The 16,468-nt window shown below is 36.3% G+C and overlaps 3 protein-coding genes across 3 annotated transcripts in view; 1 reads left to right on the plus strand and 2 right to left on the minus strand.

The window, feature by feature from the left end:
- Positions 1–384, minus strand: part of LOC142605927 (uncharacterized) — a 9,407-nt gene extending 9,023 nt beyond the window's left edge. The window contains exon 1 of the mRNA XM_075777352.1: positions 105–384. Coding sequence (XP_075633467.1) covers positions 105–384 — 280 coding nt within the window. The remainder of the gene's footprint in view (positions 1–104) is intronic.
- Positions 385–828: 444 nt separating this feature from the next.
- On the minus strand, positions 829–1,419 carry LOC142605928 (uncharacterized). The gene has a single exon (XM_075777353.1). The coding sequence runs from the start codon at positions 1,417–1,419 to the stop codon at positions 829–831; it is 591 nt and encodes a 196-aa protein (XP_075633468.1).
- Positions 1,420–4,904: 3,485 nt separating this feature from the next.
- LOC142605929 (uncharacterized) lies at positions 4,905–7,914 on the plus strand. The gene is made up of 2 exons (XM_075777354.1): positions 4,905–5,032; positions 7,500–7,914. The coding sequence occupies exons 1-2, from the start codon at positions 4,905–4,907 to the stop codon at positions 7,912–7,914; spliced, it is 543 nt and encodes a 180-aa protein (XP_075633469.1).
- The last annotated feature ends 8,554 nt before the right edge of the window (positions 7,915–16,468 follow it).

Consider the following 16,468-nt stretch of genomic DNA (forward strand, 5'->3'; position numbering starts at 1 on the left):
TAATTGCTTGAAAAGCACTTTGAGACTCAGAAATAATTAGAGGCAATATATTTTTTTTAACCTATTTGCAAGCACTTTGGATATTAATTTGTACAAAATATTACAAAGAGCTATAGGTCTAAAATCGTACACTTTTTCAGGACTCTTCACTTTTAGTATAAGAGTAAGGAATGTGTGGTTCAAACATGATGGCATCTTCTCAGAATTCAGACAATCCAATACTGCCTCGGATACTTCATCTCTAATGCTTGGCCAATAGTACTGATAAAAGAGTGGTGGCATCCCATCCGGTCCCGGTGCTTTCAATGGTGCCATCTGATTAAGAGCCAAATCAACCTCAGCACGTGTAAATTCTCCCACCAATTCCTTATTTATCTCTTCCATTACCACCCTACCCGTGTACTACAACACCTCCTCCATATTGCATAGGTTAGAGGTTGTAAAAAGCTCCTTGTAAAATTCTTCCAACAAACCCGCAACATTATCATCCCCTATACACATATCACCCCTTGAATTTCTCAACCCCAAAATTCGATTCCTTCTATATCTTTGGGATGCTCTATGATGAAAGTACTTAGAATTTTTATCACCCTCTTTCATCTAATGAGGTTTAGAACTTTGATGCCACAATTTTTCTTCCTTAACCACTAAACCTGCTAACTCTTGTTTCAATTTGACCAAGGCAGCCCCATCACCCCCATTGATTGCCGCTCTCTCTACATGCACCATCTGTTTCTTTTTTTCGCTATTTCCCATGTGATATTGCTAAAGCAGCACCTGTTTCATCTTTTCAATTTTTCTTGGCATCTCTCAACCTTCATAACCACCTTACCCATTGGCAAAATCCCCCCCATCCTCACTCCATGCTATTGCCACCGTATCATGGCACCCATCATCCTCAAGCCAAACTTGCTTAAAACGCCATGGCTTGTTTAATTTTATAGGCACCCCATTCGGATAGATGAGAATTGGTTTGTGGTACAATAAACCACACTCCAACACTTTGACTTGTGCAGCCGGGTACTTATCTAGCCAATCTGTGGTTGCTACCCCTCTATCTAATCTTTCACACACATAAATGTCACTTGCACACTTCTTAAACCAAGTAAACTTGCTTCCCACAAAACCTAGGTCCATCAACCCACATTCATCCAAAGCATCACGGAAATTTTGCATTTGTAAATAGGGACATAACCTTCCACCTCTCTTTTCCGAAGACTTGGTAATCTCATTGAAATCACCTGCAACAAGTCGAGGAACCGAGAACCGATTATGAAAGCTTCCTATCAAATCCCACGTTTCCAACCTCCTTTGAGACTCTAAAGCATCATAAAAACCCGTAAATCTCCACTCATCATCTTTCCCTTTATTTATTAAGACATCGATATGATTTAACGAAGAAGATTCAACGTCCACCATAACACCCTTTTTCCAAAAAAGGGCTAGACCACCACCCAATTGACATGGTTTCTAGTGAATCATGCATTGGGATAAGTTTGAATAAAGTCAAGGGCGGCCCAACATTATTTGGGGTCTTTGGAAAAAAATTTATGCGGAGCTTTTAATATGTTAATATTAATTAAACAAAATTATTTAATACTAATCAAACTAAGGTTAATTTGATACATTAAATACATAATGTGATGAATAATACCAACTAAATTAATGGTAATTTCATATAGAGAATTGAATATCATAGTTGAACCATAAATATTAATAAAAAAATAAAACTATATTACAATTAAAAAAATACTTTATTTGGATATACAACGATACATAATTAAGTAGAGTTAAAATCTAACTTTTAATTTTATATCTTGTTTTTAAGAGAGAGAGATAGAGATTATTTAGTGTGTAGCTTTTTAGGATATCAATTTACAAAAATTAAAATTTCAAATTATTAGGGGAGATTAATCTATAATTGATGATTTAACACATTTGCGACATTTTGTTGAAACATTTTAGAGTTTCAATTGGGTTAGGGTTCTATTGATCTTGTACATTGAGAGTCTTAATAGAAATAAAAAGAAAAAAAATGCACTAAAAGCACTATAAAATGTTCCCAATATGATGTGACATTGACTCTTGATGGAGGTCAATTAAGGTTCACCCGTCCTTGGCTGTTGTCCATGACTTGACCACGTCCAAAGAGAGCAATCTAAGAATGATTGAATGAGTGAACAATGCTCGTCTAGAGATTTTAAGAAGATGATTCAGTCTAAAGGAAGTCTTCCTTGGACAACTAGATACATAGACGATTGGATTATACTTAATAAATCCTACGAAGAATTTTCCAAAAGTTTCACATAATTAGACCACGACACATTACTCTTAATATGTGGAAGGGACTCCTTAGACTTCGCTCCATATACCCCATTTTCTCTATTAACTGCCCTCATCATCCACGATGATAGTGGATCCAAACAAGTAGACCCACTTTTAACTCTCTATAAAAGGAGCAAACTCCATTTATCCAGGGTAAGTTCTAACCATTCACTATTTTTCATCCTTGTGTTCTTGAGAGAAACTAACTTAACCGTCAGAGGGTCCTTGGCTAGGTCACACCGATCACCTTTGACAGTTCTTTCTTTCTTTTCAAGACTTACAACCATTACCATAGCTCGAAGTATTTTAGCCTACTAATTTTTGTGCATCATTAGTTGGAGCCGTCTGTGGGAAAAAGGTAAAAGTTTTTGAGTACTTACTTTTCTGCTTTGCAAGACAAAAAGGCTACATGGTTCGGACTAGGTCAATGGCCACTAGTCCAGGACACCAAGAGAGTGGAAATGCCTCCAGTCACTCAAATCGTGTACCACTATCTACCATGACCGTCCAACAACAGTTACAATCCATGGTAGCAATGATGGTAGAAGTAACACAACAGAACCAAGATTTAACTAGAGAAGTTAACAGATAATGTCAACAACATGATGGAGAATGAGGCCAAAATTCAAGAAATGAAGGTGCTAAGAACAATGCTGAAGGAGACTAGTCTATAGGCACCGTCACTCGTAGGGTACCACATTTGGAAAGAAAGATGAACCAGATGAAAAGAGCAATGGAAGAGATGAAGGGTTATATGAGGAGAGCAAACCATGTGGATGATCTCGTCCATATGACTGATTCCCCCTTTATTGCGTCCATCACAAGTCATTTCTTGCCTTCCAGATTCAAAATGCCTACCCTAGACTTATATGATGGGACACATGATCCTTGCGATCACATTGCTACATTCAAAATGACTATGCATCTCCAAGGTGTTCTAGACGAAATTATGTGCAGAGCCTTTCCTAACACCTTGAAAGGCCCAACCTGAGTATGGTTTAGTAAACTACCACCAAATACCATAACTTCATTCCAAGAGTTAATTATGTTGTTCGTCAACAACTTTGTAGGGGGACAAAGGCAGAAGCGCTCCTCATTCAGCTTGTTGAACATAGAACAAGGAGAAAATGAGAGCTTGTGTACTTTCATTAGCCATTTTAATAGAGAAGCCCTATTGGTAGATAAGATAGACGATAAGATCCTCTTAGTAGCTTTCTACAATGGAGTCAGTTCAGACTTATTCATTCACAAGCTGTATGAACAGGAGCTATAGACAATGGCTGAATTAATACATTCAACCCAGAGTTTCATGAACGCAGAGGACGCAATTATTGCCAAGAAAAAGAAGAAATGTGAACAGTTGGACAATGGGTATGTACACCATCCAGAGAAAGTTTCTCGTCTGAAGAAAGCCAAAGTAGGGGAGAAAAGGGATCGCGATGGCAAACAAGTACGGTTGTCCTTAGGACGATACTCCAACTACACTCCCTTGAATACTCCACTTGATCAATTGTTAATACAAATCAAAGATGATCCCTCCTTGAAGTGGCTCGAGAGAATGAAAGGAGATCTTAGCAAGTGGAATAAAAGTAAGAATTGTTGCTTTCATCGTGATCAAGGACATGATACAGATGAATGTTATGACTTGAAGTAGCAGATTGAAGTTCTCATCAAACAAGGAAAGTTAAAAAATTTCCTTAGACGAGACAATAAGGATGAGAGACATCCAATGATGGGAAAGGCAGAAGAACCAATAAGGCCATCATTTGGAGAAATAAAGATCATTGTAGGGGACACGTCAATAGCAAGTTCATCCAAAGCCAAGAAGACTTATCTACAGGAAGTTTAGAATGTTCAGATATTTGGGCGACCCCCAAGGATGATCAAAGACGATGAGCCAACCATTATTTTCACACATGAAGATGCAAGACGATTACACCATCCTCATGATGATGCGATTTTCATTACTTTTTATTGCAAATTATACAACTAGAAGAGTGTTAATAGACAATGGGAGTTCAGTAGATATCCTCTACTATCTAGCGTTCCAGCAGATGAGAATTAACAAGGAGTTACTTTGTATAATGAATGCGCCATTGATCAGGTTTGGAGGAATGAAGGTTCTACCAGTAGGCACTATCTCTTTGCTAGTCGTGGTTGGCTCTTACCCATGACAAATTAATAAGGAAGTGAATTTCCTTGTTGTAGACTGTTCGTTCTTATATAATGCCTTCATTGGACGACCAACATTGAACAGTTATAGGGCCGCAACGTCCACCTACCACTTGTCAATCAAGTTTCCAACAGAGTATGGCATTGGAGAAGTACAGGGAGATCAGTTAGCTGTTAGAGAATATTACTTAGAAATGTTGGCCATAGACGAGCAGATACAAACAATGAACATTAAAGAAAGAAGAATGTTGGCTGGGCCAATTGAATTATTAGAAGATGTACCATTGGATGAGTCCAACCCGGAGAAGTTTACCAAGATTGGAACGAGTATGGAAGAGAAGATGAAGTAGAACCTCGTTGGATTCCTCAAAAGTAGCACAAATGTTTTTGCTTGGAGCCATGAAGACATGCCTGAGATTGACCCGAGTGTGATTACTCATCGTCTAAATGTGTCCCCGTCCTACAAGCCTGTTTGTCAAAAGAAAAGAGTGTTTGCCCTAGAGCGAGATAATGCCATAAAAAAGGAAGTTCATAAGTTAGTCATCGCGGAATTCATTTGTGAACTTTACTACCCTGTCTAGTTAGCTAATGTAGTGATGGTAAAAAAGGCTAATAGCAAATGGAAGATGTGTGTGGGTTTCACAGATTTAAACAAAGCATGCCCCAAAGATAGCTATCCTCTTCCAAGCATCAATTAGTTGGTAAACTCAATAGCTAGACACCAGTTATTAAGTTTTATGGATGCATTCTCAAGGTACAACCAAATCAAGATGGATGAGGTAGACCAGAAGAAAACATCCTTCATCACAAGCCAAAGTTTGTTTAATTACAAAGTAATGTCATTTGGTCTGAAAAATGTAGGAGCTACCTACCAAAGGCTAGTTAACCATATGTTTCCTCCACAAATTAGGTGAAATGTTGAAGTGTACATGGAAGACATGTTGGTCAAGAGTGTTAAGGAAACACAGCATTTGGACAACATCCAAGAAACTTTTGATATGCTCAGGCAATATAAGATGAAGCTGAACCCAAGTAAATGTGCCTTTAGAGTTGCATTAGGGAAATTTATCGATTTAATGGTTTCATAGAGAGGGATTGAAGCAAACCTTGATAAAATTCAAGCAATATTGAACATGGATCCCCCGAAGAATATCAAGGATTTCTAGAGCCTTACTGGACGAGTATTTGCCTTGAACCGGTTCGTTTCAAAAGTTACTAACAAGTGTTTACCATTTTTCAGAGTATTAAGGAAGGCATTTGAATGGACAAATGAATGCCAACAAGTGTTTGAAGATTTGAAGGCTTATCTTGCTTCAACTCCATTATTATGCTCGTCGAAGCGAGGAGAAGAATTGTATCTCTATCTAGTAATGTCTTCTCATGCCAAAGTTCAGCTTTGATTAGGGAGGAAGGAAAAGTACAAAAGCATGTCTACTACACCAGCAAAGCTTTAAGGGGAGCTGAAGGATGATATCCGCCCATGGAAAAACTTGCATTTTCATTGGTAACAATAGCAAGAAAACTTAGGCCTTATTTTCAAGCTCATGTAATCAATGTCCTAACAGATCACCCACTAGAGAAGGCCATGAACAAACTGGAGGCCATTGGACGTCTGATTTAGTGGGCAGTGGAACTTAGTGAATTTGACGTGCGCTACAAACCAAGAGATGCAATAAAGCTCAAGTCCTTGTAGATTTCATTGCTGAATTCACTCTTCTAGGGAGCAGCACAGTGAAGAACAGGGGGCAAAGCAGTGGGTCATCCGTGTAGATGGCTCATCCATACAACATGTAGAAGGAATTAAGATAATTCTACACTCACCAGAAGGATGATATATGGAGTATACAATTTGTCTACATTTCCAGACAACTAATAATGAAATAGAATATAAAGCCCTACTTCAGGGCTTGTAGTTAGGTAAATCACTTGGAGTAGATTCAGTCCTTGTCCAAGGAGACTCTTAGTTGGTGATAGGCCAAGTGAATGGAACATGTGAAGCCAAGGAATAACGTATGAAGAAGTACTTGGGAAAAGTTAAGCAATACATTAAAAACTTTGCAATAGCCCGGTTCCAACAAATTCTAAGGGAAGAAAATGCAGAAGCTGACGTTTTAGCCAAGACTACATCTGTGGATGAGATAGTGGGTGATCAAGTTAAATCCAATACATTCTGAGCATAGACATGCTGGATGTGAATCAGGTAGATGGAGTTACCAACTAGACTACCCTAATTATCTCTTATCTCAAGGATGGAGTTCCTCCTAAAGATAAAGAAGAAGCAAGAAAGCTAAGAGTAAGGGCAACAAAGTTTGTCCTTATAGACGAGGTACTATATAAAAGGGGTTTCTCTCAGCCCTATCTAAGGTGTTTAAATCTAGACAAGTCTCTTTATGTCCTAAGAGATGTCCATGAAGGGGCTTTTGGAAACCATTCAAGAGCTAGGTCCTTCATATATAAGATGGTCCGTGCAGGATATTACTGGTTGTCTATGTAAGCAAATGCTAAAGCTTATGTTAAAGCATGTGATAAGTGTTAGGTACAGTAACATACCTAGGCAACCATCAAAGTATCTTACTCAAATGGTGGCCCCTTGGCCCTTTGCCAGGGGGACTTGACATCCTTGGTCCCTTTCCCATAGGGAGAAACAAATGCAGTTCTTGGTAGTAGGGATTGATTACTTTACCAAATGGGTGGAAGCAAAGCCTGTGGCAAGAATCATTAAGCAAAATGTCAGAAACTTCGTCTAAAAGAACATAATTAGCTGCTTTGGAATTCTTAGAGTGCTCGTCTCAAACAACGGATACCAATTTGACAATACAGGCTTTAGAGAGTTTTGCAAGCAATTAGGGATTAAGAATCATTATTACTCACCCTCCCACCCATAGGCTAATGGACAAGCTAAATTTAAAAAACTAATCCTTGTTGAAGATCATCAAGATCCAGCTTGAGGGGGCAAAAGGGATATGGCTAGTTTAATTACCCAGTGTCCTTTGGGCGTACAGGACGACAATAAGGACTACAATTGGAGAGACTCCTTCTAAGTTGGCATATGGAAGTGATGCAGTCATACCTGCGGAGGTCAATCTAACTAGCTACAAGGTGGCTCATTACAACAATAAGGAGAGTGAAAAACAACTTTGTTTAAGCCTTGACCTTATGGACGAGGTAAGGATGGATTTAGAACAAAGGGTAGCTTGCTACAAAAACTTGATGGCCAAGCACCATAATGCCCTGGTAAATCCGAGACAGTTCAATATTGGAGATCTCATTTTAAAAAGGGTGTCCTTGGCTACTAAGGATCCTGCTCACGGAAAGTTAGGACCTAACTGGGAAGGACCATCCAGAGTAATTAATTCCAAAAAGTGTGGTTCATACTACTTGGAGGCCTTGGATGGACGAAAGCTGGAGCACCCATGAAACGTGGAGCATTTGAGGAAGTACTACTAGTAAGGAGGACTCGTTTGGAAGGTCAGCATGGATGAGATTAAAGATTACTAGTGATCACTAGTAGTCTGTTTATGTTATCTTTTAGTATTTATGTTTTATAATAGTGTTTTATGTTTCTTAGTATTTGAATTCCCTAAAAAGCACTAGTTATTGGCACGTGCTATAGACGATGTCATGAACAAAGTCCTTTTGTATATAAAGTAATTTGAATTCCCTAAAAGAGAACAAAGTACTAGCAAGGACGATGTATTTTGGACGATGCTATGTACTAAGTTCTTTGACGTCTATGGACAATGTTATATACAGTTATTGTATATAAAGTAGCTTGAATTTCCTAATTTAAGTATTTATGATTCTGTGAAATCAACTTCCATATGAAATTAAAGATGTTTAAAATCTCTAGACGCAAAGATGTACCAACATAAGCCATCCTTAAATGAGGAAAAGGAAAACTGCAAAACCTAAGGCAATAACATTAAGTACAAAGGGAAGGAACAGACACCTCCTAGTATACTCATCCAAAGAATAAGGACGAAGAAAAGCATGCATGCGACACTTTTTATGGACAACACATCCAACCTATTGGATAATCCAAGATATGGACAAAAAGAATAGCCAAATAAAGTTCCAAGAATAAGTCTAAGGACGAGGAAAAGTGTTCACATACTTAAAAATGAAGTCCTAACAATGGACGAAGAACACTTGGAATTAAAATTGGCAACAAAGATAAGATTAAGTAATTTAAATATGGATGAAAACATGTTCATAAATAGAAAGGGTAAACAACCATCATTTGAAAACCCTTTAATGTTTCAAGCCCAGGGTAAATTGTATATATATTCATCCTAAAGTATGGACGCATTAATGTATATATAAAAACTTAAAGTGGGCAGAACAATAGTCCCTTTCTTAAAAAAAAAAAAAAAGTAGATAAGGCAATCACAAATTTCTTTTAATAAACCACTAAGGGGATTCTCTCCAAGCTTTAGGTCGTCACTAGTAGGCTAGGTAGAAGTGTTGTCTTCAACATTAATGTCTTCAGAGCTCGTCTGGAGAAGAGAGGTCTCAGCAGCAATGTTAAGGTTGACAGGGCTAAAATCCACCTCAGGGAAATGCCTAATCGTGTCCATAAGAAAGTCCTTAAACCCCGCAGTATAGTTCTTGTCTAAGAGGTCAGTGAACTCACTAGACACCTTGAACTCCCTAATGGCTGCTCCTTTGGCCTTTCCAAGAAGGGTGTAGAGCTCGTTGCTTCTCTTTTGCAGATGTTCAAGACGAGTGTCCTTCTCAATGGCATCTGCTTTAAGCTCTTCGACGAGGTTCTTTAGATCCTTCACCTCGTCCTTAAGCTTGCCCTCATTTCAGCCCGACGACTAGACTCTTTCTCCATTTCATGAATCTTTGCCTCTAGTCTAACCCTTACATGGTCCAACTCATAAGCTTCTCTGGACGTTGCCATAAACTTTGACATACCCTGTATAAAAAGAATTGGATGTAAGATAAGTGGACGAGTATATCAATTTATGGATGATTCAAGACGATGAAGAATACCTTGAAAAGATCATGAACTATGGAACGTTCAAATTCCTTCAGAGACATGTCATAGCATACATCAACATCCTTATTAGACACAACTTGTTGAAACTTCTCCCAGGCAAGGCCTTCGTTCTTGAGAAGTGTCATAGCAGTACTACTGAAAGGTTTAGACGGGGTGGATTCAGGAGGGTTGGATGAGTCTATGTTAAGGATCTGTACGGATGGCTATTTAGTAAGAGCAAGAGGGACGACAGAGCCGGGCTTAGCAACCCCAGGTTTGGAGGACTTATGCTTTGCTTTTTTGTGACCTCGACAACTTGGAAGACTCCCCATGTCTATAGTCTTAGACATTGTCTTCCTCTTGTCCCCCGTAGATGGACGAGGCTGAGAATAGGTTTCCTCTTCTTCCATAGTTTCCTTGTCAGCCAAACCCTTTCCCTTATTTTCTTTCAAGGTTGCCATTCCTGCAAAGAAGAAAAATGTTAGAGTTTGGATGAAGTAAATAATAAAGATGTAAAGTAAGAAACTCACGTCTACGCATAGTAAGCTTGTGGGCTAACACTTTTTCAATTGGTGCAGGCCCTAAATTCCAAGTGGCAAGATGATGTAAGGTAACCAAAGAATGGAAATCTCTGTCAGTAAAGAAATGAGCTTGTTGGATGCGCTCAAGGTAGAATCTACTTAAAGAAGGTTGTCTTACAGCTATAAAAAAAAAGGGTTAGATAAGTACAACAAAAGAAATTAAATAAGTAGTGAAAATGGACATACCCTTTGGACGAAGATTCCCATCTCACTAGTATAGGGAGGAAATGTATCCCTGCCTACCTTAACAAGGTTTCCTACCCAAAACCCAAAGACGAAGAAGAAATCTGTCTTCCAATTTCTATCAAACGTGGGGATGGACTTGAATAATCTACAATTTGAACCCCTAGCTGAGAATTGATAGAAACCTAGGGATTGACTAATTTCAGAAGGTTTGTAACAGTATAGGAACTCGTCCATAGTGAGAGGACGGTCACATCAAATTCTTCCTTCCATAAAACTTGCATAAAAACAATAAGCCTCCATGCATTGGGATAAAGTTAGTTAATTCCTACACTTAACCTATGGAGTATTTCTCTAGCAAAAGCATTAAGAGGTAACCTAAGACCTCCTAGAAGGTAAGCCTCATATATACCTACCCCAAAATGAGGATGACTGTACCATTCACCACGGATGACCAAACGAGGATTAAGGTCATCAGGGATCTGGTACCAACTTCTAAAGGAAGTAATTTTTTTCTCATCAGTCTTGGAAGGGATGCCTACTACACAGCTATACACAGTCTCCTCTTCACTTGAAGAGGCAAACAAGGGGGCACTGGTGGATGTATCATCAAGTGACCCAGAAGCCATCCTCATCCTCATCTCCTCTTGGAAGGCTTCCAAAGGAACTCCAGGAATCCCGAATGTGTATTGCTTGTCCGTGGTGTTTCCCCCACTACTACTGTTACTACTACTATCAGTACTACTACCACTAAGGCGACTATCATGGTACTCATCTATCTCCCTATCATCACTATTGCTAGACGAAGACATTATGATTTCAGATATTTTGAAAAACTAAAGAAAAACCTAGAGACGGGAAGAAGAGGATACCTGGCTTTAAATAAGGATGATTAAGGACGGAAGAAAACTCCTAGACGAGGCGCTAGATGAAAAAGGTCAGAGGAGAAAATATAATAAATGTTAGGGGGTAAGAGAGGAATTCTACTATTTAAGGTGATAGACCCAATCACTGAAACGACACAACCAATCAAAAGGAGCCATGTGGCACCCCCTTCAAAGAACAAAATGACATAACAAGCGAACCTCGAGATTGCACCATGTGTCAGCATTAAGGGCAAGGTCTAGGTTAAAAAAAAAAAAATCAAATCATCATAAATCAAAGCAACAATGACACAAGGACGAGGGGGCAACTGATGGGGGTCAATTAAGATTAACCCATCCTTGGCTATCGTTCATGACTTGACCACGTCCAAAGAGAGCAATCTAAGAATGGCAGAATGAGTGAATAGTGCTCGTCCAGAGATTTTAAAACGATGATTCAGTCTAAAGGAAGTATTCCACGGATGACTAGATACGTAGACAACTGGATTATACTTAATAAATCCTACAAAGAATTTTCCAAAATTTCCACATAATTAGACCACGATACATTACTCTTAATACATGGAAGGGACTCCTCAGGCTTCACTCCACATACCCCATTTTCTCCATTAACTACTCACATCATCCATGATGATAGTGGATCCAAATAAGTAGGCCTACTTTTAATTCTCTATAAAAGGAGAAACTCCATTCATCTAGGGTAAGTTCTAACCATTCACTATTTTCCATCCTTGTGTTCTTGAGAGAAAACTAACTTAACCGTCAGAGGGTCCTTAGCCGGGTCACACAGATCACCTTTGATAGTTCTTTCTTTCTTTTTAGGACTTACAACCATTACCATAGCCTGAAGTATTTCAGTTTACTGATTTTCGTGCATCATCAACTCTCATTGATGAAATTCATCAATCTAACTAATGAATGTTTAAATCACTTTTTTTGATTAATAACATGGCAATTTGTAAGTCAATAGTAAAATTTGTGGTATCTTCAACATCACTAATTAAAAAAAATGCACCATTAAAAAATATACATAATTTTATAAAACTTTGGACCTTTAATCATTGGAAGTGGGGTCTTTTTTCCTAAGGAATTTTTTTTTTGGGGTGGGGCCTTAGGCCTAGGCTTTGGGCCAGCCCTGTATAAAGTTTAACTTAAAAATAGGGTCATTTTCTTAACGGCTGAATCAAATAAGAAGGGACTTTTATTTAATGACTACTCAGTGGGTTTTTGGCTATTTCAATTGGGGAAGCATTAGATGGCATATGAAAACTTTCATGGATATGATATTGATCACCAACTCCTCTTTGAATACACTAAACAACTCCAATAATCTTAATGTGCATGTCAAAGATCCATCTTAGAGCATTCATATTTGCATATTGTTGGGGAGATAAACATCTTAGAAAGCTTCCTTGAAATAATATATATATATATATATATATATATATATATATATATATATATATATATATATATATATATATATATTGTTGGGACATATGTGAATGATGTTAGGAACATATGTCATTTAGAATTTGATAATCCTTTGACAAAATGCACTTTACTTGTAATAGGGTAGATCTAGGATATGTTTAATACTTCAAGGAACAAGTTTCAAGTTCAAGTATCGAAGTCATGCAAATCTGTCTAAGAAACAAGTGAAGAAGTGATGGATTTTAAAGCTCAACAGCTAGTTCGACAAATAGCATCTTTCGAGGTTTAAAAGCCTTGTTTAGCCCGATGCTCGACATTTGTTCGATACATAACCTATCTATCGAGATTTATAAAAATCAGTTTTTCAGATTTGATTTGACACCAATCTGTGTATACATGTTTAGGCTTTCTTTTCTCACAACCCTAAACATATATAAAGATTATTTTAAGGGCCATCAAAGGTTATGCGAGTATGAGACAAAGATTTGTTCATGCAAGTTGTGACCGGAGATAGAATTTGCCCCAGTTCTTCTTTCTCTTGAAGAAGCTACTGTGTTTGTACGCCGTTAGGTTCTATAACTAAGGAGTTTCGTGATCTTCATCGTGTTGATGAACTGAAGAACTTTGAGCTACCACGCATTTTGTGTGTTAATTGAATTAATTAATTAACTTGTCTAAATTAATTGGTAATTTATCACAAGGGGTCAATACATTCTTGGCCTATCATATATATAATAACACATAGTCAAAACGTTTGACTTTTTGTTGACCGTGCCTCATTGCGCCACATGGCTACATAAATTAATGCCAAATATATATTTAAAAATACCAAACAATTGTGACTTTTCATTTTTCAATAGGCACATTTTCATTCAATAGACACATTTTCAGCCAATATGCACATTTTCATTCAATAGACACATTTTCATTTAATAGACACATTTTCAGCCAATATGCACCTTTTCGGTCAATACACACCTATTTGTATATCCAACACCAAAACATTGTGTCTTTCCATTTGGTGGAATAAAAGAAACGTTTTAGTGAAATTTTCACAATATTTTGTCTCTTGGGTTGGGTGGTAGTTACCAATTAACAAACAAGCACTTCTCTCTCTCTCTCTCTCTCTCTCTCTCTCTCTCTCTCTCTCTCTCTCTCTCTCTCTCTCTCTCCTTATTATTTAGTTTTAAGACCACTCCAAGTTTCTAAAAAAACCTAAAGAAACACACGGTGAATTAAGCTTCAATTTCCTCCTTCCTTCTCTCTCACTCTAATCTCTATCCCCAATGAAGATCCAGAAAATCCAATTGCTTTGGTCCAATGAAACTTCCAAACTTATAATAACGCTTCTTTTTCTCTGTATTTTCTATGAATTTAAGTTTTTAGTTTTAATTTTTTTTTGTTTTTGTTTTCTTAACAAAAAGTCTCACTTTGTTAATTCTCACGTGCTTGTGTGCATAAAGTACTCTATGATCAGATCTGCTATTATCTTCTTTTGCCGCAACACAATTTTCTCCTTAATGCTTCTTTTTCTTCAAGATATTTTTTGAGGGTGGCTCATGCTTCACAATTTACATATTCCACTTATGTATAGGACTCCTCCTCTCCTTCTTCGGTCAATGCATCAAGCTTAGGGTTTTTGATTTGTTCATTAAAAATTATAGTTTTGTTGCTTTTTCTTATAAGTTTGTCAATTGTTTGTTTTGTTTATTTAATTGCTACGCCTAAATCTTTTAATTAAATCTTCAATTTTTTGACCATTTAAAAGTTTTAATATTTTGAATTTTAACATTTAAAAGGTAACTCATATTTCTCTAATATTTTTTATGTTGTGTAGACATTTTTTTTTTGTCCATTCTTCAATTTTTTTTCTTTTTGCTTTTCAAAAGTTTTAAAATTTTTTGTTCAGGTTTTGCAATATCTAAAACTGTCTGGTAGGTTTCAAAAAACATAGATTTTTTAAAGGCTAACTCATCATTTTATTATATTTTTCCATTGTATAGTCACATAATTTTTGTTTTGTTTCAATAAATTCTAGGCTGAAAATCTTCTAATTGTTTGATTTACATTTGAATTTTTCAATTCATTTTTTGCAATACATTTAATTGTCTGGCCAATTTCAATAGTAGAAAAGCTATAATCATGGATTATTCTTTTGAAAGCAACCCTTCTTTTTATTGTATTTTTCTATTGCGTAATTAAATATATATATATATATATATATATAAATATTTTATTTCAATACTTTTGAAGCTTTGAATCTTTGTTTTTGTTTTTGGCCTTCTTGGAAGTTTTAACATCTTAACTTTTGGGTTTATTTTTACCATTATCTGAAATTGTCTAGAAGATTTCAATGAATGTTCATGGATTATTCTTTTTGAGGGTAACCTATCTTTATCTTATATTTTTATTCCTAGTTTTTTTTTTTTTCTATATATATATTTTAATTGTTTGTGTTTATGTATCTTTTGTTTTTCTTTTTTTTACTTTCGTAGCGTATGTACATGTTGTGTATGTTCTTTGATTCTCTCTTTAATGGTTTGTGTGTGAGTATGTGTCATCGTGTTTTGCTACTCATGCAAAATCTATAAAGACTAAAGATGCTTCTTTTTCATAATGAATCCTGTGTTTTTCATGACTTTAGTGAGTCGTATTCTTAAATGATTGAAATGGTTTTCTTTGACGTGGATTTTTTTCATATTGGTTTCAAAGTTTATTTCTTGGCCTATATTATAGATTATAATATATTTATTCATCAAACCGTTTAGTTGAGTTTGTTTTCGAAGTTGTTTTCACTGTTGGACATTTGCTTGAAGCATGTTGGTATCATATATTTCAATACTGTTAAGTTGATATAATAATAATAATAATAACAACAACAACAAGTCACTAACCGGTGCAATGCACTGGCTAGTTGTGAAAATATATATTTATAGATAACTGATGGTTAATAAGTATGAATAAATAAAAAATGAAATTACTTGTAAAAAAATAGCTTACCTAATTTAGTTAGAATTTTTTTACATAACCTCAATCCTAATTTGTTCAAAATTTATTTAGTTTTGGTTCCCTTTATTAAATTCTAAATAGTTCTAATTAACATAGTTGAAGACTATATGTAACTCTTTTCTTTTTTTTCTTTTTTTTTTTTGATACCATAGAAAACAGTTATAGGACATGAGTTATATAATATAAGATTTGGAGAGATCCAACAGTAATTGGGTCGAATAATGAATAACTAGAGAATTGAAGCTACTTCTAACACATTACACATGATAGTTTTTGGTACAAAAATGGTGTGAAAAGTTAAACCTTATTAAGTTAGAAAATGCAGGTCTGTCATCATAGGTTGTTCTTGCAATCTTGGTTAACTTCTTCCATTGCAAACCTGTTCAATCCTTTTGCAACCGCTGACAAACAAAATTAGTCTAAATCCAAGGTCTCTAGCTTTTATTGCAACCTCCACGATTGCATCCTGAAATGCTATTGGGTAAGATGTTGACACATTGCTAGGCTCCCCCACTAATATTAGATCTCCCTTCAAGTCCTTTGCTTCATATGCATAGCCACTCTGTTTCAATTTCCTTTTCCTTCAACAAACTACTTTGATAATGAGTTGCAAATCCCTATTGGAGACATCTTTATGAGTTGGTATGCAGTGATCTTGATATTAGGATTGCTCATTTCTAAAGGCCTCCTGGTACATGCATAAAAGAGATTTGGCAGTGAGTGAGAATAACATTTATCAGATTTGGGGTCTTCCCATCATGAACCACTTGATTTATACGGTTCCATTAGGACCATAGAATGGTAAAAAGAGATTGAAGATATAGGTCCTTTAATTTCCTGATTGACAATATGTAACTATAAAAAGTAAAATTTTAAAATATAGATTAGAATAACAA

The sequence above is a fragment of the Castanea sativa genome, chromosome 8 (genome assembly GCF_040712315.1).
Source record: "Castanea sativa cultivar Marrone di Chiusa Pesio chromosome 8, ASM4071231v1".
Lineage (NCBI taxonomy): Eukaryota > Viridiplantae > Streptophyta > Magnoliopsida > Fagales > Fagaceae > Castanea > Castanea sativa.